Raw genomic sequence first — 25337 nt, forward strand, 5'->3', positions numbered from 1 at the left:
GAATGAAAACTTACAGAAGGGCAGCTCTCCAGGGACAGGGTTGGATGTGATCTAGCACATGAAATCCTAGCAGGTATTGTACAGTAAAGCGCCTTAGCCCAATGTCAGGAGTGCCTTATCTCTGACACACACTGACCACAAGACTGTCTTGTTTTAGTGGGTTTAGAAGGTTCTAGGGCATGCGTACCGTATCACTGCTCTGGTGTTAGTTTGCTGTTAGCTGTTTATTCGTTTGCGTTGGTGTTATGGCAGTAGCTGTCCCGGTGTGTGGATGTGCAAACGGGCAGACGGACGGACTCACCAGGCCTGCGACTTCCTCCTGGGCACGCTCTGTCTCATCCACTTGGAGTGAGGGGTCAGGTGGAATATCAGCTGTCTGCAGATCTTGTCGGACGACTTCAGGGTGTCCTTCTCCTGTAATACACACACAAAAACACACAAACCCAAACACCTTAATCTCTTTTGCTGGCGGCTACAGCTGAAAAAAGGCCTCAAAAGGTTTCAAAGGGCTTAAAAAGTGGCTGGCTTTCAAATTGAGGAATAATCAAATGACTGCTCTATTTGACTTTCTGAAGTGAATTAACGTAATGAAAACATGCTTATTTTCCTTTCCGACATCATGAACAACTGAATTTGACCCCTTTGTTGAGAATTGATTCAATATCAGGGATGATATACATTCTATATGTATAAAGTACATAACTTTACTAAATCATATCCAATCGAATGACCGTATCCATATTATACAGTGCTGAATATCTTGCAAGAGATTGAAAACTCTTAGGAATGTGTTTACAACAAATGCACCTGTTGTTCTGATTTCAAGGTAGTCTTAACCACATTTAGCACAACAGGTAAACTTGTGACTCCATAGAATGAATTTATACACTTAGAAGCCCAAAAACATATTTCAATGGACCATTGTATCACTTACGGCCTTGCAACCCCTATTATGACACATTGAGCTGTGGAGAGGGGGCTGTTTCCTTTGTTCCTAGAATGTTGGTTTAAAAGGTAGTTATTTTTACTGCTTTCACCAAATGATCTCAAGGGTCTTCTCATTTGTCCATCCAACATGGTTGCCTCGAGCATTTTATACATAAAAATATGCTTTAGCATCTCTGTCAGTCTCCCTCTCTTCTCCTCCTTGGTCTCGCTCCAGCTCCAGCTCTTGCTGCCTTGCTTTTTCTCCCTCTCCCCCCCCCTCTCTCTCTCGCTCTCCCTTCCTCTGTCAAAGACTTTAAACGGATTGGGTTGAGCAGAGCAGGTTAAATCTAATTAATGGTACAGCACAACAACAAGAAAGAGGCAATGCAGCAAAAGAGAAAAAAGACAGGGGCAATTTACTTCAGGCGATTAACCATTCCCACTCCTCCCACTCTGTGTGGCACAAAACATGCCTCATACACTTCAAACCTTCCAGCGTTTCGTTTCAGGCAATGAAATGACAGTGAGAACACCATTACAGTATTTGTTATGTTAAATCTTGGTGGGAAAGGGGTTAACTGAATGGAAGTAGTCTTAGACAAGCTATTGACTCTAATCTGGGAATAACATGTTCTTCTCTTTGATGTGAATTCGGGCATTGTCAACATGGAATCTGTTTAACATTGTTCAAAACATGTTTTTCACTCAAATTCAAACCCGATTCTGAATATTCATAGACTTAGACGACCACAGGGCTCTTGAGTTAGATATACAGTTCTATAGTTGAATGCACAATAATTGTAATGAAGCAGTGAAACGTTTTGATGAGTTGTTGTTTGCATTTGATTGTCAATCCCTTGAAGCATAGCGGTAAAGGAGGAAGAACCGTGACTGGACCTGCAGCTGAGGCCCTGAGGCACAGCAGACCAACTCACTAAATCCCTGTCACATTTCACTAACCCTGCCAAGTCACCACGTCATTTCAAGATAATTATGTAATTTTTGGTCGAGACGTTCATCAATGAGATTACAACCTATATTCACCCACTCAAAAAGACAACCAAAAGTTTGTTGAATTTCCAATGTGTTGTCACTATGCTGTCAACCATCTAAAAGCACAACCAAATTCCAATGGATAAACAATGTCAGATTTCTGGTTTAGTGGTCACCCACATGTCTATCACTGCACTTTCAACCATTTAAAAGGACAGCAAAGTCCAAATCAGATATTTTGTTTATTTATACTACAGCTTAATGTGTTATCACTGTGCTTCATCTAATAGCACAACCAAATGACCTGGATTGCAGATGAGATTACATGTGATCAATGCCGTTCGAGATTCTGTGCAGATTATTAAAGCAATTGTGAAGATCTCCATAGACCTGCAATATCCTATGCATGCTGTCTAAAACATGCACGCCTTATATGATTACATAAGAAGAAATGTATAGTAATCTCAAAATGTGACCATGGATATGTTACTTATTTTAAAGTTGAATGTTACATTAGTTTGAAGTTTGCCTTAACTTTAGGCCATTTACTGTATCAGCAAATGTAATATTGTACATTTCAACATCATGTCTCCATCTCAACCAAAAATCTAAGTTAAAGAATAGGAATAAATCTAATGAAATCAAACTTTAAATGCACCTTAAATCAAGTTTGATTTGAATTACTCCTATTATTTAACTTAGATATTTGGTTGAGATGGAGACATGAATCCAACATATCAATTATTCATTTGTAGACAAACTGGAATTAAAGCCAGACTAAGTCAGTGGTATAGATGGAACTATCCAAGCAGAAGATGAATCTCCATCAAATGTTGATATTTGGTTGCCTTGACAACCAACACAATTCAATATCACTGAATATCATAACATTTGAAATCAGGGATTTAAACCCTAGGCCTATTGTATTGCTTTTTTGTTGTTGAATTCTGGGTTGAATTGAAACAATAGCTGTTGATGACATTGCAAATGCTATATAGGCCTAAATAGCATCATTGATGTTATATGAGTGATAAAGGGCGCTTTCACATATCCCCTTATGATCCGTTTCCTGGACCGTTTGGTACCCCGATCCACGCTATAGAGCATGTGTGAAACGCAAACGAATCCTGGACCTGCTTGAGTAGTGGGTCCAAGATCCAGGACAAAAGTACCAGGTATTGCGACATGGCAGGGCGAGTCGCGTGGAACTTTTTTGCCCGTTGTAAATAAGATATCTCAATAACGTCATGTAGAATTTGCGTCTTGCTAATCAAACCCTGAAATTGTTATTTTCAGGTCATGCTAAAGCAGAACGTATACTATAGAATTCTCACAAACGCTCCAGGAAACCAAACCAGGGTATCAAATTTCATATGTGAAAACGCAGTATGACCACATTTCATTTGACCTGGTTAAAACCCTGGATGGGAGACCAAAGGGTAGCTGTAGATAGATCAATTCTAAAGCAGGAGGTGCTACTGAGCTTATTATTTTTTTCTTCTGATAGTGGATTTAATGTTGAACATCTCACGTTGTTTTAAAGGTACAAATGAAACATATTTTATACAAGGTTGTCTATGTTAAAATTTGGTTACCATGATGACACATAGATTCCATGTCATTATACGTTGACAAATTACGTTGAATCAACGTTGATTCAACCAATTTGTTCCCAGTGGGAAGCCAGGCGGTCACAGCGGAGAACACCCCTGCCTACCCCTCACGACCCACTCACCACTCCCCCAAAAAAAATCCAATACACACCACCCTAGATATGCTGCCCTTATCGAAAGATCTGATTTCAAAGTAGCCTTTTTTCAAAGGTATTTTTCATCATCTGTTAAAGAGAAGAAGTGCTTCATAGTTCAACTTTTCTATCTACTGTATTTCACAATGTGTTCCTAGATCTCTCTGGGTGCCATTTTAAACAAAATGAGCCTGTTAGCTGGGCACAGCTGTCTGTCTTTGTTATTGGAAACTGTGCCCCTTCCCTGCATATTCTTCTGGGAAGCCATTTAATGGGAAAAGAGCTTATCAAAAGATGCCTGATACATCTTTAAAGCAAGGGAAAGGTCAACCACATCAATCTGAGAGATTCAAGCTCCCAGCAAATTCATTTAGACCAGAAGATGATGAAAACAAAGTATTTTAGGATGGAGCAAACACTTTTGGCCGAAAACTCTATATGAGCTATTGTCTGCTTAATTTTTTCCTGGCAGTAAATTCATTATTATAGATCAATTGTCCACTATTACCTATTTTCATGCAAGTGAATACTGAATAAAAAGTAACAAGAAACAGAAGATACTGTGTTGTAAGTTGTGTACGTTGTTGAAATGACACCACACTGTGACTGACCTACTTCTGGCCATTAGTTATAAATAGGTGCCCATGGCTCCGGCACCCCAAGAGTGAACACGTGCACACACACAGGCATCGTTTAAAGCCTAATCATAACGACTGTATGGATACTGGCAGCAGTTGGAAGGCTGGAACAAAACCAACTGGCCTAGCAGTCATATTTAGAAAAGACTGACCGTCATGTACTTGCTCTTGAATTGACCCATGCAGCTGTGGATTCCTAAACATTCTATTTTCTGTGCCTGATCTCATTTGATGTTCCCTGACAACAGCACGGCTGAGGAGGTCGAGACAAATAGACAGACAGACAGATCAACAGCCAGACGGTACGATGGGCTTACCCTCTTTGGGCACTGCATGTCTTTGGCCAGGCTGAGCAGGAGCTCATGGGAGATTGGATCCACCAGGTTGAGAAAGGCTGCATTCTTATAGAGGATATCATTAAGGGATGTTCCCTGGAGTCCCAAGTCCTGTGGGAACACAGAGAAGGAGAGAATAATCAATTATTGGTGTTTCCTTTCAATCATTCCAAAGTCCAACAGAACGTGAATTTCAATATTTTTAAAGTGAAAGTCATGAATCATTAGGCATTCAACTGACATGATGTGGACTGCTTAATGGTAACAGATTGTCAATGTATTTACATAATAATTTCATCATCCACTTGCCTCATGATGTTCACTTATTAAGCTGAGAGGATTTTAAAGTAAGAGAGTCACATGGGACAAGGCACAGGGAGGGCTGGGGTGTGGCATGAGAGGTATGGGGGGTTAAAGCCGGACAATTTCTCCTCAAATAACATTTCAACAGATACATAACAACTAAAGTGATGTGCTGTACCGTCATTCACCCCTAAAGCCCTGGGTCTTTACACATACCACACTAAACACACTCCAGTTATCTAAGAACAACCTCTAAACACCACGCGGGCACTTAAGAGAGAAACGGTTCAAGTCTACAGAACTCCAGTTCCTCACCGTCTTCTCTGGAATTCAAATGGCAGGCGGGTGTGATGTGCAGACTGGTTTAATAAAAATGAGGAATGAGAAAACGTCCCCAGAGGTTGTTCTTACTAGTATCATCTGCAGGGTGGCTGCTATTTGCAGTGACAGTGTAACTATATTGGGGCAAAGGAATCTGCAGCTTCAGGTAATGCTCTGAGGGCTGCTGCTGGTGAGGGATGTCATCGGGAGCCCGAGTATGAGATGTAATGCTTTGAGACATATCAAAGGGTCTTCGACGTAGCCCTCACCCACCTGCCCTGCCGAGGAGGATGACATCAACCAAACAGACACAGCAAGTCCTGAAACAAATTAGCTGAAACCGCAGGCAATATGTGAAGGAGAGGCTCAAAAACAAAACATCCACCACAATGAAAGGTTAAGGCAGAGTAGAGCAGAGGACAAAAACCAAAATTTGGAAAATATTTCTCCTCCTCTTGCTTATAACTTGGTTTACTGTGTTCAGCATCAAATATGGGGGCTATATAATATCAAGAAAAATTATTCAAAATATTATTTTCTCCTCTTCTGTTCTACAGTACGTGCAAAGCTGCTGTAAATCTGTTTACTTGCTGGACTGTTGACTTGCTGGACATGCAATGTGAAGATAGTATCAGGCGAGGGCTTAGCGCTATACATGTAAGCTGCTGTAAAGAGGCAGTATAGGAGGAGGCTGGGGACTCATGCTATGTTAAGCAGGACCTACAGTCTGACAGGCCAAACACTGAAGGCTACAGTGAAAGCTCTGAGGCAAATTCCCATCAGCACTTTCTCCTCCTCCTCCAGCTTTCTGGCTGATTTATTACACTTAAGCTCTCTGGGATTCCCTGTCTCCGAGCCATTCTCCAGTGCTCCCTTTATGACAGGGAAACATACTCCAACAAAATATAGTAAACAAGTCCCAAACAACAACAGTATAGAGATAGGCCTATATAGTAGATAATTTTCGAATTAGTATGTTGAAAATGTGTTCAATCATCAAGTAGGTCAACTATGACCAATTTTGTGTAATATTGGAAGAACCCCAGCACAGTCATCAGCCTTGAAGAAAATGCCATGGTTCTAAATCTATTACGGTAGGAATGCTTTTTCTCTGGGTTCACAGTAAACAACAAAACAACATTGTGTGATGTCTGCATTGGTGTGGCGGCTCAACCCTGCATGGGTTAATCTGACAGAATAACTGACGTGCCACTGCGTCTCTCATGTTCCACCATCTCTGTGTGAAGGGTGTTTCATTTTGTCACTGACAGTGTGTCTGCGTCGCCGTCTCTGCATGAAAGTTGTCTTCAGATCACTCCACAAAGCCTGCTCCGTAGGCTGCCTGCATATCTAAAATGATTGCTGTCTTTTCAACCAAGAATTGAGTGCTGAGAGTTTGGAATTTGAGAACAGCCATCCCACATCCACAGCTCATTAGGAACCTATTAAAACGTATTGCATAGAGCCCCACAACCAGTCCCGGAGTCTGTTGCCTGCTTTAAATTTTCTTTGACAATTTGACAAGTGGGATTATTAGACATAACAATCCTCTAAAATTGCTCACATCTAACACTTGCCTTTCAAAAACTATGAATAAAAGGGAATAACAACATAAAACACTGTGACACTTTCTGTGTTCTGAAAGAGTACATTTTCATACACCCAAGTCTTTAATTGTGGATGAATGGCAGAAGGCTACCAAATAAACATAAAACAAGCACTGACAGATCATTAGAGCAATGAATTAAATGTAACTGATTGTGGAGCAACATAGAAGAGGGCAAGAGGCGTAATCTTCACACCAGTCCAATTTGGCCTCCATATGAGAGATGTATAATATAGACATTTAATATCCAGTGCATTCGGAAAGTAGTCAGACGCCTTGACTTTTTCCACATTTTGTTACTTACAGCCTTACTTTTAAATGTATTCAATTATATTTTCTCCCTCATCAATCTACACACAATACCCCATAATGACAAAGCTAAAACAGGTTTTTAGAAATGTTATCAAAATAATAAAAAAACAACAACTGAAATATCTAATTTGTGACTCGTTTCAGGAAACTAGGCACGTCACGACTTCACAGGAGCACCATTAGAATATAAACTTTTTTTTTTTATTTGAAATGTGTTTTTTGGCAGAAATGCCTTCTGGAAGATGTGAACTATCATGTTCCTTAATAACAAACTTGTATGCCATCTGTAAATACGAGAAAAAAAAGCTAAAATTAAGAACCTAGATGGGTTAGCCACAGAAAAACGAGCCTAGATGGGTTAGCTACAGAAAATGGGAGCAACCTTCCCGCTAGCCATGATTGGCTGAGATAATGAGTGGGCTGGACATGCGAGAGATGAGTTTGGATTGGTCTGCCATGTAGCACGCTCCTGTCTACAACACAAGCTGGTCAGTATGTGTAGGTAATCCTTTTTAACACTGCTTTTTTGAAAGATATCACGTAGTAGAACTGCATAAGTGTTGCTCTTCACTTTCTGGAGGACTAAGTTTTGAAATCAGTGGAATTAGAGTATGATAGCAAAGGAGATGGAGAAAATTCTGGCGTAATTAAATTGTTGCCAGCAGCACAGTTGCAGTCACCAACGCTCTGGATAACATAAAAACAGCCAAACCAGCTCTGCTAGGGCGAGTAAAATGGTGAGCTGTTCTCTCATTTGTTTCTGGAAATATGTAGCAAACTAGCCAACATTAGCCAGTTAGCTTGGGTGCTTGACTGCTGTTGTTAGGTCAGAATGCTCGGATCAACCTTACTCCTAGGCCAGAGTGTCCAGTGTGCGCTCTGAACGCTCTGAGAGTGAAACACACTGAATTTAGAAACAGACAATCTGACATCGCTCTGAGTTTACGAATGGCCAGAGCGCACTCTGGCAATCCAGGTCAAATTTACAAACGGGGTGTATATACGTAGTATAAACCAGCCTTTAGTCTTGAAATCTTTGGTTGTTTAGTACATAGCCTCACATGTGAATCCTTAAAGAGATGGGTGGGGCTAAAGCTTAAGAGGGTGTGAACGATGCTGAATGGGTGTAGACAAAGAAGAGCTCTCCAGTAGGTACCAAAAGACCCATGTTCTTAAAAGAGAGGTTACACGTGTCAACTTTCAAAGCAGAATTACTTTCCCATTGTTCCTCAGCTGTAGTGTATGATATACAGTATGTAAATAAGGTATTTCTGTATTTTTATTTGTAATAAATGTGCAAACATTTCAAAAAAACTGTTTTCACTTTGTCATTATGGGGTATTGTGTGTAGATTGATGATGAAAAAACGTAATTCATAAAAGTTTTGAATAAGGCTGTAACATAACAAAATGTGGAAAAAGTCAAGGCGTTGGAATAATTTCCGAATGCACTGTACATATGTATAATACATGATTGGTAGGTAGCCTATTCCTTAAGATCCAACTATCAGGAGAAGTGGCACCTCACATTATGTTTCAAACAACGGTGACTCACTAATCCTCTCAAACACAACTGAGGTAGTAAAATGATGCACTATTAACTCTCATTCCAACGGTCATTTTATCTAGCCTTTTATAACCTCAGGGGCACTTTAGTATTTGCTTCCTGCATCACTAAACATATTCTGTGTTAATGCTTTTAATCTTAATGCCTGCTTGCTGATTCCTTGTTTACTGACGAACATAGAGAAAAGTCCAAAGTAATTAACATTAATAGCCCAGAAGAGATTGGAGATGGAGATAAGAGTCCGGTCTCATTGAGTCCTCTGTGCATCTCCTCTGTGTAATGACTTCCTGTGTGCTGTGCTGTGCTCTGAAGGAGACATCAGGCATGCTCCAATATCATCCACCATCTCAAGTAGATTAAAACCTTATTAGACCCAGGCAATCCCTAAGTGAAAAACCTGAAATTCATTACTTTCATTTATCTGCTTGCTCTGCCCTCATTTAGCCTCACATTGAAGTGTTTTACCATTTTATTTTCAGGACAACCAGGGCTACAAGTAGAACACAAACCAATTTGACATAAACAGTTGCATTCATGAGTTTTTTTTAACAAATGTAAATCTAAAAATAAGGTCTGCCAAGCAAAAACCTGATAGAAAATAAATGTATAAGAATGCTGTAAGTACAGAAATTGTTGGATAAGTTGGAAATGAATACCCAACTACTCAGTGACAACTGTGTGGAGTTTGTGATAGCAACTATGTGAACGTATTACAGTATTGTTACAGTGTTGTGTGTTTGATAACTCACCTTCCGGGTGTGATTTTGGCCCCCCTTAATCTGGTTGATGAAATAATAAGGGTGTGTGCTCGCATTAGCTCTGATCACGGTTGATTTGTGATAACACGTGATACTAGAGCAAGAGCACCACCAACGTTCTGTACCAACGCATCTGTCAGTAAACCGACATTATTTGAGAACCTTATATCTGTTGTTGTGTCACTCTACGCCTCCTGTCCTGAGTATTTCTTACTACCTTCTCTAACAGGACACCACCACTACTCGCCTAGCTAGCTTGCTATGGCTAGGCTAGAATTCCATAGGAGCAATAAAGAGAGATAAATAACATCTACAGTACCAGTCAAAAGTTTGAACACACCTACTCATTCAAGGGTTTTTCTTGATTTTTACTATTTTCTACATTGTAGAATAATAGTGAAGACATCAAAACTATGAAATAACACATATTGAATCATGTAGTAAGCAAAAAAGTGTTGTAAAACAAAAGTAGCCACCCTTTGCCTTGATGACAGCTTTGCACACTTTTGGCATTCTCTCAACCAGTTTCATGAGGAATGCTTTTCCAACAGTCTTGAAGGAGTTCCCACATATGCTGAGCACTTGTTGGATGCTTTTCCTTCACTCTGCGGTCCAACTCATCACAAACCATCTCAATTGGATTGAGGTCAGGTGATTCTGGAGGCCAGGTCATCTGATGCAGCACTCCATCACTCTCCTTCTTGGTCAAATAGCCCTTATACAGCCTGGAGGTGTGTTGGGTCATTGTCCTGTTGAAAAACAAATGATAGTCCCACTAAGCGCAAACCAGATGGGATGACGTATTGCTACAGAATGCTGTGGTAGCCATGCTGGTTAAGTGTGCCTTGAATTCTAAATAAATCACCGACAGTGTCACTAGCAAAACATCCCCACACCATCACACCTCCTCCTCTATGTTTCACGGTGGGAACCACACATGCGGAGATCATCTGTTGACCTACTCTGCATCTCACAAAGACAAGGCGTTTGGAACCAAAAATCTTAAATTTGGACTCTTCAGACCAAAGGACAGATTTCCACCGGTCTAATGTCCATTGCTCGTCAATGGACAATGGCCCAAGCAAATCTCTTCTTCTTATTGGTGTCCTTTAGTAGTGGTTTCTTTGCAGCAATACAACCATGAAGGCCTGATTCACGCAGTCTCCTCTGAACCGTTGATGTTGAGATGTGTCTGTTACTTGAACTCTGTGAAGCATTTATTTGGGCTGCAATCTGAGGTGCAGTTAACTCTAATGAACGTATCTCCTGCAGCAGAGGTAACTCTGGGTCTTCCTTTCCTGTGGCGGTCCTCATGAGAGCCAGTTTCATCATTGCGCTTGATGGTTTTTGCAACTGCACTTGAAGAAACTTGCAAAGTTCTTGAAATTTTCCGAATTGACTGACCTTCATGTCTTAAAGTAATAATGGACTGTCATTTCTCTTTGCTTATTTGAGTGGTTCTTGCCATAATATGGTCTTTTACCAAATATGGCTATCTTCTGTACACCACCCCTACCTTGTCACAACACAACTGATTGGCTCAAACACATTAAGAAGGAAATAAATTCCATAAATTAACTTTTAACAAGGCACACCTGTTAATAAAAATGTATTCCAGGTGACTACCTCATGAAGCTGGTTGAGAGAATCCCAAGAGTTTGCAAAGCTATCATCAAGGCAAAGGCTTGCTACTTTTAAGAACCTCAAATATAACATATATTTTGATTAAACAAATCAAAATATATGTTATATTTGAGGTTCTTCAAAGTAGCTCTTTTTTGGTTACTACATGATTCCATATGTGTTATTTCATAGTTGAGATGTCTTCACTATTATTCTACAATGTAGAAAATAATAAAAATAAAGAAAACACCTTGAATGAGTAGGTGTGTCCAAACCTTTGACTGGTACTGTACAAAAAGTATGACAGTATGACAGACACTATGTCATGGGATGTCCAATGATCTACTATGTAAAAGAACCCTTACCTTCTAACGACCACTGTGCGGCTTGTGAGCGTCATAGAGCAAGACAGACGTGCATGTTTTGTGAGAATCTCAGCTTTTCATTCTCACAGAACACGCATGTCTGTCTTGCTCTATGACACTCACAAGTCACACAAGAGTTGTTAGAAGGGTTCTTTTACATAGAAGATCATTGGACATCCTACCTTGTCTCACAAACAACGTTCTCTTTCAGCCCCTGTTAATCGCACACGCTAATGGTTGGTATCCGCGGAAGCAAAGAAATAGACAAATCCAATGCAAAAAAACAGCAGTCTATAGCTCAAACATTAAATGTTTAAAAGGGGTTAGAATCACTAAAACACGCAGGCATGGGACTCAAAAGCATTAACTCCAAATCCAGCCTTCCCTGAAAGAAAAAACAGCTTTTCCACTCATTGAGGAAAAACAGCAGAGCTACAACAACTACTGTGTTGTTAAAGTGGATCAGTGGAACAATGTGAGTTGATATAGGTTTCATTCCCACCTGACTGGACCAGTGTTTTTATCTAGTGGGCGGTTTTCTTATCAAGTTGCATTGATGTGTTCATTAAAATGATCTATCATTGGATCAAAAGTGTAATGGGTCGACACAGCAAGTGGGAAGAGACTGTCTATCTATGTTGAACAGAATAGATATAGAGATGTCAAACGTTCAGCCTGCTGCACAATCACTATGGAAGCTCTAGTCTAGAGTGCCCTGTTAAATTGTGGTTAGGAACATTTTTAAACTCTCTCCATGTTAAAGTAGTAAGAAATAGATGTAAAATTGTGAGTGTGATTAATCTTAAATCTAAATATTGAATTATTTTGACATTCGTAAAAAAAAATATATTACGCTAAATTCCCCATGGTAGACAGAACATCTTAGTACTATCACCACATAAAAATGAGAGGAAATACACATAATTTTTACCTCAGATTGGTGGTGTTAGCATAAAAGTTTCTAATCATCACAATCTTACAAAAACATATCAATGTCTTTGGTTTAGTACCAGTGTTTCTGTCTGTAGTGGGACTTTAAGGCCATAGTGGCAAGAAAAAATTATATATAAACATCTCTGGCCTCACATGAATTTGCAGATTTGAGGATTAAGCTATCGTTCAAATGAAAGCCAACCCCTGTCGCTATTTAGAAACCAACGTGAGGTGCTGATTCAGTCAAAAAGTGAGTGTTGTGATACCTTATTCGTATTGTCTGTCTTCCGTAAAAAATTTCTCACAGATACATCAGTTAATAAATGGCTACTACAGGTTCTCATTTATCTGCTTGTATATGTAGTATACCCAAGTCCATTGAGTTTTGTCTGTTAGAAGAGCGCAAGCGGTACATATCTACGCATTTTTTTTTTTACCAGTTTCATTGATTTTAATACAAATATTAATATGCGCACGCTATTGATTACAGTAGAACAAGCTAATCAATTCCAGTCTAGAGAGGCCCCCTGGTAAAAATTGGTGCCAAAGCAGTTTACAAGGTACTAATTTACAAGTGTGATGTGTGTGTGTAGGGTAATTTTATTTGTCTTCAACAAATCACAGTTTATTTCAACATATTGATTTTGAATTTGGACATCTAAAACCGGTGTTTTGACACCTGAAAACAGGAAGCAGCCACAGTATCATGTTAAACTTATGAAATATAAATCATTATTTGAAGATAATAACTCTACTTAATTAGGTGTAAACTACTGAATGAGCCCAAAAAAACGTGCTATAATGTATTGATTTTCATGATATACAGTGTATGTGAAATCGTGATAATATGTTTGCCCTGCCTAATAGATGCATAGTATTCTTCAGATAGGGAGATATACTGTAACGGCCGTCGAAAGGAGTAGACCAAGGCGCAGCGTGGTGAGTGCTCATCATTAACTTTTAATAGAACACTTTCAACAAAACGAACAACAGCTAAACAGTTCTGTCAGGAACATGAACTAAACAGAAAGTAACCACCCACAAAACCCAAAGGAAAACAGGCTGCCTAAGTATGGCTCCCAATCAGACACAACGATATACAGCTGTCCCTGATTGAGAACCATACCCGGCCAAAACAAAGAAATACAAAACATAGAAAAAAGGACATAGAATGCCCACCCTAGTCACACCCTGGCCTAACCAAAATAGAGAATAAAACCCTCTCTATGGCCAGGGCGTGACATATACTGTATGGCAGTACAGTACTATTTAGTCTCCTCTGTGGTATGTTAATGATGGGAGGGAGTCAGGCACGTGTTTCTCTGAACTTTAAGAGGCTTTCCTGTAAGATCAATATAAGTGGCTACCCAAGCACAATAAAACCCACAGCAAGGCCCTGATTCATTAATTACAGACACTGATTTTAAATACCCACTGTTAGTTGTGTGGCGAATCTGTGAAAAGTAAGGACTTGACAAAAGAAGGTGGAGCTGATTATGTTTTAGTTAATGTATTTTTTAGTTTTATATTATTTAACCTTTATTTAACTAGGCATACTGGAGAGGTCTTCTTTGTCTACACCCATTCAGCATCGAGGGTGCGAGCGATGCTGAATGGGTGTAGACAAAGAAGACCTCTCCAGTAAAGCTTTAGCCCCACCCATCTCTTTAAGGATTCACATGTGAGGCTATGTACTAAACAACCAAACATTTTAAAACTAAAGTCTGGTTTATACTACGGGTGTGTTCGTAAATTTAATCAGGAGTACCAGAATGTGCTCTGGGCGTTTGTAAACTCAGAGCGTTGTCAGATTGTCTGTTCATAATTTCACTGTGTTTTGCTCTCGGAGCGTTCTGAGCGAACACTGGAGGGTAGGGTAGGGTTGATCCGAGTGTTCAGACCTAGCAACAGCAGTCAAGCGCCCAAATAATAACTTTGGACATGTGTGAGTTCCTTTCAAAGTAAGTGCCTTATTTTCTGTATATTGTGTTGGCGTTTCTACGTTTCTACTGGAGTATGTATGTATGGAGCATAATGTATTTAGCGCCCAAGCTAACTGGCTAACGTTGGCTAACTTGCTAGCTACTTCCAGATACAAATGAGAGAACAGCTCACTCTGACCATTTTAATTGCCCTAGCAGCGCTGGTTAGGCTGTTTTTATGTTATCCAGAGTGTTGGTGACTACAACTGTGCTGCTGGCAACAATTTAATTATGCTTTTTTGCACTCAGACGAGATTGCTCTGAAATCGGAGTAGATAGCCAGAGCGAATTTACCAGCTACAGCTATCGACAGTTGTCTCAGTGACATCATAAACATTCTATTGAAATAGTTACTTGCATAGTGGAGTCTTTTGTTTAGACATGTAGCTAGCTAGCTAATCAACAAACCATAATCCCAACTCATAACATGAACATAAATCTGCAGGTAGCTAACCAACCAGGTTAGCTAACATTAGGCTATAACTAGCAATGCAAATGACTCTGAGATACGAATAATATTACTACACAGATCTTACACGTAACATTAGATAGCTAGCCAGTCAGCTAACATTAGCTTGCTAGCTAACAGTACACTTTAACTTGAAATTAAAACAATTTTCTGACAAAATTAGAAATGTGTAATCTGAAAATGTAGCTAGCTAGACTATCTTACCCGTATACATGGATGGACACTTCTCCCTCTATCACGGATGCCATGGTTGCCCTTAGTTTGAAGATGTAATCTGGAGACAGGTGTTTTACACAACAGCCTTCTGTATATTCTCTTTTCGACTCCATCTGCATATTTGCAATCAAACGGCAGAATTTTTTCCCATCTCTTTAGCTATCATACTCTAATTCCACTGATTTCAAAACTCGGTCCTCCAGAAAGTGGAGAGCAACACTTATGCAGTTCTACTACGTGATATCTTTCAAAAAAGCAGCGTTAGAAAGGATTGCCTACACATACTGAGCAGCTTATGTTATAGACAGAAGCGTGCTACATGGCTGACCAATCCGAACTCATCTCTCGCATGTCCAGCCCACTCATTATCTCAGCCAATCATGGCTAGCGGGAAGGTCTTTTTCCGTGGCTAAACCAACTAGGCTCCTAATTTAACAATTTTATTTGCATTTATAGATGGCATACAAGGTAGTTATTAAGGCACATGAAAGTTCATATGTTCCAGAAGGCATTTCAGATGGCAACAGTTTACGTTCAGTTTACGCCTAGTTTACTAGTTTACGCCTAGTTTCCTGAAACGAGTCACAAATGCCAGCAATGTAAAATAATGTCATTAACCGGTTCCCCTGCTTTTAAAATAACGGTTCTGTTCCATAACAGTATATATCACTTTCATTACCGGTTCTGTTTCTGTTCCTCAAAAAAAATGGTTTTCTGTTCTGTTCCCTGAACCGGTTCCAACCCCTGAACACAATAATAGTTGGACACATTTCTGTGTTCCCTGTAGATAACTTAAAGCTCAGCAGATGCAGGTACCATCAGTCCAGTAAAATAAAAAAGCTAATTATTTGCAAATTATTTCAATTTATGCTCAGCTGTGCCTTGCAAGTGCTACACCAACTGATCTAATTTATTATCAAAGCTTGAGTTTTGAAATAAATTATGGTCTGAGAAGAACAATATTGGCAGGCCAGGAATATAGTCAATATGCTGTGATAATGTATTAGGCCTAGTGCACAAACCTCTTTCCTACTGTTTTTATTAGGTTAATGTTTTAAAACTATTCTGACAGGTAGATCTCGGCTTGCTATTTGACTGCAAATGTGATCTTGACTCAGAAGAGGTTGGTGACCACTGGTTTAACATATGTGTGAAGTAGGCCTACACTCTAGCCCAGGGGTGTCAAACTAATTTTGCCCCGGGGCCGCATCCAGTCTTCAACGAGGTCCGGAGGGCTGCACTGAAAATGAGGTATATTTCCTCGTCTTCAAAATTGGTGAAAAATAGGGTTCTATCCATCGTTTTTACATTTTCGATGCTCCCTGACTGTCTAGTCAATGATTATTAGTGAGCTGGACAGTCAAGATTTTTTTTCAAATGTGAAGAAAATGAAATACAGAAATATCAAATTTACATAAGCATTCACACCCCTGAGTCAATACTTTGTAGAAACACCTTTGGCAGCGATTACAGCTATGAGTCTTCTGGCACAGGAGAATGCTGAGGGGAGGACGGCTCATAATAGTGGCTGGAATGGAGCGAATGGAATGGCATCAAACACATGGAAACCATGTTTGATGTATTTGATACCATTCTACTAATTCCACTCCAGCCATTACCACAAGCCTGTCCTCCCCAATTAAGATTCCACCAACCTCCTGTGCTTTCTGGATAAGTCTCTAAGTGCTTTCTACACCTGGATTGCGCAACATTTGCCTATTATTATTTTCTAAATTCTTCAAGCTCTGTCAAACTGATTGTTTATCATTGAAGGTGGTTCCTCTCCTTGTTCGGGCGGTGCTCGGCGGTCGGCATCGCCGGCCTACTAGCCATCACCGATCCATTTTTCCTTTTCTGTTGGTTTTGTCTTTGATTCATTCACACCTGGTTTTCATTTGCTTTAATTTCTGTGTGTATATTTACCCATGTTTCCCCGCTTAGGTTTGTGCGGGGTTATTTTCATGTTGCGTTCCTCTGTTTATTCACGTGTGTTAAGTATAGTAGGAGCGTTGTTTTCCTCCTTCCGTGAGTAACTGTGTGTTCCATTGTCTCGGGCGTTTATGGACTTTGTACCTGTCCCGTTTTGGGACTTATTAAGGATGCTACATTGCCATCTCTGCTCTCCTGCGCTTGACTCCTTAGCTACCTTCAGTACGATTACGCAACACAGATTTAAGTCAAAGCTGTAACTCGGCCGCTCAGGAACATTCACCTTCTTGGTAAGCAACTCTAGTGTAGATTTGGCTTTGTGTTTTAGGTTATTGTTCTGCTGAAAGGTGAATTGATCTCAGAGCGTCTGGTGGAAAGCAGATTGAATGTCATGTCGTGTCTTTGGGCACCATTAACTTGAAGACATGTTTATCAAATAACTCCCTGTTATTATTATTATTATTACGCGATTAAACTGATTAATCGTTTAACTAATTAACTAGGAGATCGGGGCACCAAGGAAAATATTCAGATTACAAAGTTATAATTTTCCTAATATAACTTTCCTATATTATAACATTATATATTATAGTATAGGCCGATTATCTTCTGGTTTAAATGGTGTATTTTACCTTGCGTCCAGTCTCATTCCAAACGTCGTAAATTGTTGTATCTGCACGAATCCAGCCCTTACTAAAATCATCCATATATCAATTGTCTTAAAATCATTTATTTACTAAACTAAGTAATTCACAGAAAGCATACAAACAGTAGTTATCGTTTCAAAGAAATGGTAGAGGAATGTGCCCTAGTGGGCTAAACAGGCATGGCGGCCTGTTAAATAAAGGGCAGCTGAGAAGACACTACAGAGTTGATAAATATTAACAATTGATATGCTAATCCTTTGCACATGAACGCTCACTCATTCGGGAACAATTGCAATCAATATATATTTACGCCCAGTGTGTCGTCGGGATCCTTGTTGGAGAGTTTTTGTCCTGTTCTCTCTCTCTCTCTCTCTCTCTCTCTCGGTTAGAATGGATCTTTCAAAGCGACATTCATTAATGTCGTTATAGAATGGATGTTTCGTCGGTCTTTGCGTTCAATGATATAATTTCTAGCTGCAGACTATTAATTAATATCAAAGACTTGTTATTATTCTGTCGGTCTCGATAGTCTAAAAGTTTAACCATGTGGTATTGTTAACTTTCAGTAGAGGAATTGGATGGTCAAACCTTGGCTCTCTCTTCTGAGGTAAGCTGGTCTGAAGAAAGTAAATCAGGGTGGGGTTTTATACGTGAACATAGAACAGGCTTGTCACATGACGCCTGGTCCTGTCTGTGTCCCTGGGGGCGTGCCGATGACTGATTTAAGCTTTGAACAGAAATACATTCTATCACATTAACATCAGTACATAGCATCTCAACGTATTACAAATAGCTTTATCCATATTAATAAATTGTATACAACCATTTAGATGCATGTCCCATAGCTGAGGCTATTATATAAACAGTATTATGGTAATATGGCTATATTGTCTCTTCTGAGTATCACAAAATTGTACCAAGCGGACCAGTTCGTAGCTGGATTCTTCACCAATCTTTTATACCTTCTCCAGAACATAAATGTCATTCGGTTCCCCAATTCTGTGAGTTGGAAGAATTTCCTGAGTCTCTCTGAAACCCCTCTGTCTCAACTGGGCCATGCGGCAGGAGATTCTCCTCTAGAATTTTACCACCCCTTCACACAGGGCCTGGGTGGGGGAAGGTAGGTTGGGGATGGTGCAAGGGGGAGGGGGTCAACTGTCCTCCCTGTACTCAAAGAGGGCAACGTCATGACAGTCACATCTACTCCTGCTCCTCCCCACGGGCATTTGACGTCGTTGGTTTACTAACCGCTGGTCCTGGCAACCCTTCATTACGCATACCTGCACCTCATCATCAGGCACACCTGGACCTTATCACTTCCGTGATTACTCCCTATATATATATATATATATATATATCTCTATCTATCTCTCTCTCTCTCAGGTGTTATTGCTTATGTTTCCTTGTCAGACGTGTCTCTTGTTTTGTATTCTATGTTCGTTCATATTAAACTCACTAACTGCACCTGCTTCCTGACTCCCTGCATCAATGTTACAGAATAATGCCTCACCACATTGAAGTTGTAGTTGATCAAGGCATCTTCCAGACGGTCAGCGACCAGGGAGACATACTTCGCCAACACCACGACCAGCTGGCTCAAATGGGGACAGCTATGGATGAGATCCTCCGTGTTCTTCAATGTCTCGACGTTGCCCAAAGGGCGTCACCTCCCTCGGGCGGATGATTCTTTCTTATGATTCGAGCCAGCATCCCAGCCCATCCAGCAGTCCGTCTAGGTCAGCGAGGTCAGTTTGTCCCTCCCGGACAAATACGACTCCATCAAAATGCCGTGGCTTCCTACTCCAGTGCTCCCTCTATTTCCGCTCTTCAGATGGGAGCCCCTACCGCCGAGAGGTCCAAGGTTGCCATGGTTATTTTCCTGCTGACTGGACGTGAGTTGGAGTGGGCTACGGCCATCTGGGAGAAAGGAGAGGAGTAGCTGGATTTCTATGAAGGGTTCATGGCTCTGTTCAGGAGGGTCTTTGACCATCCACCAGAGATGGAGGTGAGCGCTTACTCCGCCTATGGCAGGAAGGCCAGACCGCTGCGGAGTACGCCCTCACCTTCAGGACAGCGGCAGCATCCAGTGGATGGAATGAGCCAGCGCTCCGCACCCTATTCCAAAGAGGATTGCACGAGGAGATCCAGACGGAGTTGGCGTGCCAAGATGACACTCTCTTGAACGCATTTGTGATATCGTGATGGCCATCCATCTGGATAACCTTCTGCGGGAGCGTCGGAACCACCATCACCGCTCTGCCTCCTTCGTTGACCAATCTGAGTCAGAGCCTGAACCTATGGAGGTAGGGGCCACGTGCCTCCCCGCGGCTGAGCGATTCTGCCAGAGACAGTTGGGGCTCTGTTCCTATTGCGGACAAGAGGGGCACCAGCTTCAGCCGTGTCCGATATGTCCCAACCTGGGGTCCACAAGAGCAGAGGGATGGTCCCGTGATCATCCCTCTCCTGGGTTTGGCGTGAATATTCCACCATCCTCACTTTCCGCCAACCCCTTTCTAGTATCAATATCACTAGCTGGCTGTCCCTCATATGTTGTATCTACTGCTCTAGTGGACTCCAGTGCCACAGAGAATTTCATTGACCAGGCCCTTGCCTCCTCACTTAACATCCCCCTCATACCCGCTGTTCTCTCAATTTCCGGTTCAAGCGTTGGATGGTCGAGCACTGGGATCCAGAAATGTCACACCCATCACAGCACCACACTGTGGCACCAGGAAAGCCTTCCCTTCCTCATCACTGCACCCACGCACAAAGTCATCCTCATTCTTCTAGTCTCCCTACTGCTCTCAGGTAGCTGAGGCACTGTTTCAGCAGGTGTTCCGGTACTATGGCCTTTCGGAGGACATCGTCTCCGACCGTGGCCCCCAATTCACATCACGGGTATGGAAAAACTGGGTGTCATGGTCAGCCTCACTTCCGGGTACCGGCCTCATTCCAACAAGCAGATGAAGAGGATGAACCAGGAGCTGGTGTGTCCTGGGTTATTATCCAGCCCTGGCTCCATGGACACCAGACCAAAGCCCCTGCGGTGGACGAATGGTTCCAGTGCGCAGAGGGTGTGTGGAGTGATGTCCACGTGAGGCTCTAGCGCTCCGTCTGCCGCCAGAAGGAGCAGGCTGATCGCCACCGCAGTGAGGCGCCCGTGTTCCATCCTGGTGATCGCGTCTGGCTCTCCACCAGGAACTTCCCACTTCGCCTGCCCTGCAAGAAGCTGAGCCCCCGGTTTGTGGGGCTGTTCAAGGTCCTCCAGAGGTTCAATGAGGTGCCATACAGATTACAGCTCCCCACTGAGTATGGGATCTCACCTTCCTTTCATGTTTCTCTCCTCAGGCCGATGGTTCCTGGTCCCCTGGCTGAGGCCGTCCCCCAAGACACCCCTCCGCTGGACATCGAGGGAGGTCCCGCCTATGCCGTCAGATCCCTCCTGGACTCCAGATGTTGTGGGGGACGACTCCAGTACCTGGTGGACTGGGATGGGTATGGTCCAGAGGAGCGGTGTTGGCTCCGTGGACAACATTATAGATCCCAACATCATCCGGCCCGCTCCTCTCCCTCAGGGCTGTCCTCCTGGAGCCGTGCGTCGGTACAAACCACCGGTCCTGGCAACCCTTCATTATGCACACCTGCGCCTCATCAGGCACACCTTGACTTTATCACTTCCCTGAGTACTCCCCCCATATAATAGTACTCCCCCTATATAATAGCACTCCGTCTTATTTCCCATCAGGCATTATTGGTTGTGTTTCCTTGTCAGATGTGTCTCTTGTTTTGTATCGTTCTATGTTCATTCATATTAAACTCACTAACTACACCTGACTCCCTGCGTCGACATTACACTGAACCAGGTTTTCCTCTAGGATTTTGCCTGTGCTTAGCTCCATTACGTTTCTTTTTTATCCTCCAACTCACCAGTCCTTAATGATTACAAGAATACAGATAACATGATGCAGCCACCAGTATGCTGAGTGATACTCAGTAATGTATTGGATTTGCCTCAAACATAACACTTTGTATTCAGGCCAAAAAAGTGAATTGCTTTGCCACATTTTTTGCAGTATTTCTTTAGTGCCTTGTTGCAAACAGGATGCATGTTTTGGAAAAATTGTATTCTGTACAGGCTTCCTCCTTTTCACTCGGTCAATTAGGTTAGTAACTACAATGTTCTTGCTCCATCCTCAGTTTTCTCCTTTCACAGCCATTCAATTCTGTAACTGTTTTAAAGTCACCATTGGGCTCATGGTGAAATCGCTGAGTAGTTTCCTTCCACTCCCACTCCGGCAACTGAGTTAGGAAGGACGCCTGTATCTTTAGTGACTGCGTGTATTAATACACCATCCAAAGTGTAACTAATAACTTCACCATGCTCAAAGGGATATTCAATGTCTGTTTTTTTTACCCATCTACCAATAGGTGCCCTTTGCGACCTCCCTGGTCTTTGTGGTTGAATCTGTTTGAAATTCACTGCTCAAGTGAGGGAGCTTCAAGATGTGTATGTGTGGGGTACAGAGATGACGTAGTCATTCAGAAATCATGTTAAACACTATTGCACACAAATCAAATGTTATTGGTCACATACACTAATTTAGCAGATGTTATTGCGGGTGTAGCGAAATGCTTGTGTTCCTAGCTCCAACAGTGCAGTCATATCTAACAATTCACAACAATACACACATCTAAAAGTAAAATAATGGAATTAAGAAATATATAAAATATTATGCGCAATGTCGGCGTGGCATTGACTAAAATACAGTAGAATAGAATACAGTATATACATATGAAATGAGTAAATCAGTATGTAAACATTAAAGTGACTAGTGATTCCATGTCTATGTATATAGGGCAGCAGCCTCTAAGGTAATGGCTATTTAGCAGTCTGATGGCATTGAGATAGAAGCTGTTTTTCAGTGAGTCCATGCAATTTATGTGACTTAAGCTAATCTTTACTCCTGAATTGATTTAGGCTTGCCATAACAAAGGGGTTGAACACTCATTGACTCAAGACATTTCAGCTTTTCGTTTTTAATTAGTAAAAATTCAGAAAAACATAATTCCACTTTGACATTATGGGGTATTGTGTTTAGGCCAGTGACCAAAAATCTGAATTTAATCCATTTTAAATTCAGGCTGTAACACAACAAAATGTGGAAAAAGTCAACCAGTGTGAATGAGAGCATCTACTAAATTACACATTTTTTTTAAATTGATACTTTCTGAAGGCACTGTACCTGAGCCTGAGGTTAGCAATCTGACAAAGCAGTTACACCTTTGCTCTGAGATTATATAAAGGCCAAGCCACTGAATAATTGTTCCCTTGAGCAAAGTAAACTATAAAGCTAAGACACTTAATAAAGGTTGACAATGAAATGAACCAAAACATTTAAAGACGTACAGTAAATAATGTTAGACGGGAAACCCCAAAATAAGAAGGAACCCAGCCTAACGTAAAATCAAACCTAGAGTATAATAATCTAATACTAATACTAGATGCAGCATTTTTACCAGTACATTTGTAATAATTTATCAGGCACTGACTTGAGTGACAACCTGTGGATACTGCTGAACAAACAGCATCACATTCTGCAGGTGCAGTAGGTGACTTACAGAGGGCACGTCTTATGAAGTTGAGAAGTTAATATTCAATGTTAAACATACTCTCTTACCTTTCTTAGCAATTTGAGCACTTCGACTGCTTGTTCTTGTTTCTCTTCTCGGATAAGCTTCTGTATTTCCCGGATCCATGCCACCCGTCTCACGTAGGGGCTGTGGTTGGTTTTTCGCAGCATCCCTGGAAGCTTGTCGGACTTTAGAATCAGGGATGTAAACAAGAACTCTCCGCCACCATTGCCTCCACTCCTCTCGGTTTCTCTGGAGCTGTCATGCCGCTGGCGTCTCCTCTTGGAAAATGTGGTTTCTATTTGGTCCAGACTACTCTGCCTGGTCAACTTAGAACCCATTACTTCACAGAATAATGTTTCACTTAAACAACGTCTCCTTGACACTATGTAACATTAACGTTTGGCAGAATGTAGCCATAACAGTTGCACAGTAGCCTAAACTTGGAAATTGAGTAACGCACGCATGTACTTTTATCTTTACAGTATGAAAACAAAGGGAGAAGATATGAGCGGAGGTTGATAAATTACTATATTATCTATTATATTCGTTTGACCTGCTTGGCTGCAATGAATTCTACACCGTCAGTATTGCATAGCTTTCTATTCGCAATTCGTCTTCAAATAGTTTCCATCGTCTTGCAGTAATAACCACGCACTGCTACAGCAGAGCTCGTGCAGTAATACAACATCACACGGAGCTCGTGGTCTTTGCGTCCAATCAGAACCCACGCTGCCCAGATCAGAGTCGCGCGATTACTCTCTCTTCTTGCAGGTCCAAGGCTAATTTTGTTGTTTAGCTCACGATGTACTAACTCGATTTGAGAGACCTGACTCAATGCTTTTACATTTTGTACACACAAAAATGCTTGGTTGTTTGGTTGACCCAACTGCTGGGTTGCAGGCTTTGGCTCACTTAGTTGGGCTGTTTTCTTTAAAGAGTGCTGGGTTATTGATGCTGGGTGCTAGGTTATTGATGCTGGGTTATTGAGTAGTGATGTGTAGGTCGAGAACGATTTCTTCTTTTTGAACGACTCTTTTTAGTGACTGAGAGGCGTGATTCGGTTTTCTGAGGGACTCGTTCAGTCCTTCGTTTGACCTGCTTGGCTGCAATGAATTCTACAGCAGGATTAATTGACAGGTTGTTTAGCAACAAAACCGACGCGTGCGCAACTATGGGGCAAAAAAGACATAATTGGTTTAGATTGTTGACAACATGTAAACTATACTTCGTCTCCAATATTTATTGAAAACATAAATACATTTGCACAATGAGAACTTGTCTCAAATACATCGTTACAGTTGTTGGTTAGCTAGCTAGCGAATTTTTGCCATATTATCACATACGAAACACCTCAAAATAAGACATGGTATCAAGACAAAATAAAACTTGCTGAAACGAGCCTCCTACGATTCCCTGCATGGCAGATTCTTGGCATTGTTGCAACAGTAGCTATCTGGCCATCCAGAATCACAACAACACCCATTGCAGCACACTCATCATTTTCGTGATGTTAGCTAACTTGTCTATGTCTATACATGCTCCTCTGTGGAGACGTACTCTGACGGTCAACTGTCTTGTCATACAGTGCCTTCAGAAAGTATTCATACCCCTTGACTTATTCCACATTCTGTTGTGTTACAGCCTGAATTAAAAATGTATTCAATCTTTTTTCTCACACATCTACACACAATACCCTATAATGACAAAGTGAAAACATGTTTTTAGACATTTTTGCAAATGTATTGAAAAGGAAATACAGAAATATCTCATTTGCTTAAGTATGCACACCCCTGAGTCAATTAAGCAATAATGGTATAAGGCCAGTATACCACGGCTAAAGGCTGTTCTTACGCACGACCCAATGCGAAGTGCCTGGATACGGCCCTTAGCCCTGGTATACTGGCCATATACCACAAACCACAGAGGTGACTTATTGCTATTATAAACTGTTTACCAACGTAATTATAGCAGTAACAAAATATGTTTTGTCATAACCGTGGTATACGGTCTGATATGCCACGGCTGTCAGCCAA

At 41.3% G+C, this 25337-nt stretch overlaps 1 protein-coding gene across 1 annotated transcript in view; it reads right to left on the reverse strand.

Moving 5' to 3' along the window:
• Nucleotides 1–24317, reverse strand: part of lrrc75bb (leucine rich repeat containing 75Bb) — a 50423-nt gene extending 26106 nt beyond the window's left edge. Inside the window, exons 1-3 of the mRNA XM_014130883.2 lie at nucleotides 23349–24317; nucleotides 4623–4751; nucleotides 302–414 (exon numbers count right to left, since the gene is read on the reverse strand). Coding sequence (XP_013986358.1) covers nucleotides 302–414; nucleotides 4623–4751; nucleotides 23349–23642 — 536 coding nt within the window. The 5' untranslated portion in view covers nucleotides 23643–24317. The remainder of the gene's footprint in view (nucleotides 1–301; nucleotides 415–4622; nucleotides 4752–23348) is intronic.
• Between the last annotated feature and the right edge of the window lie 1020 nt (nucleotides 24318–25337).

Source organism: Salmo salar, chromosome ssa01 (assembly GCF_905237065.1).
Source record: "Salmo salar chromosome ssa01, Ssal_v3.1, whole genome shotgun sequence".
NCBI lineage: Eukaryota > Metazoa > Chordata > Actinopteri > Salmoniformes > Salmonidae > Salmo > Salmo salar.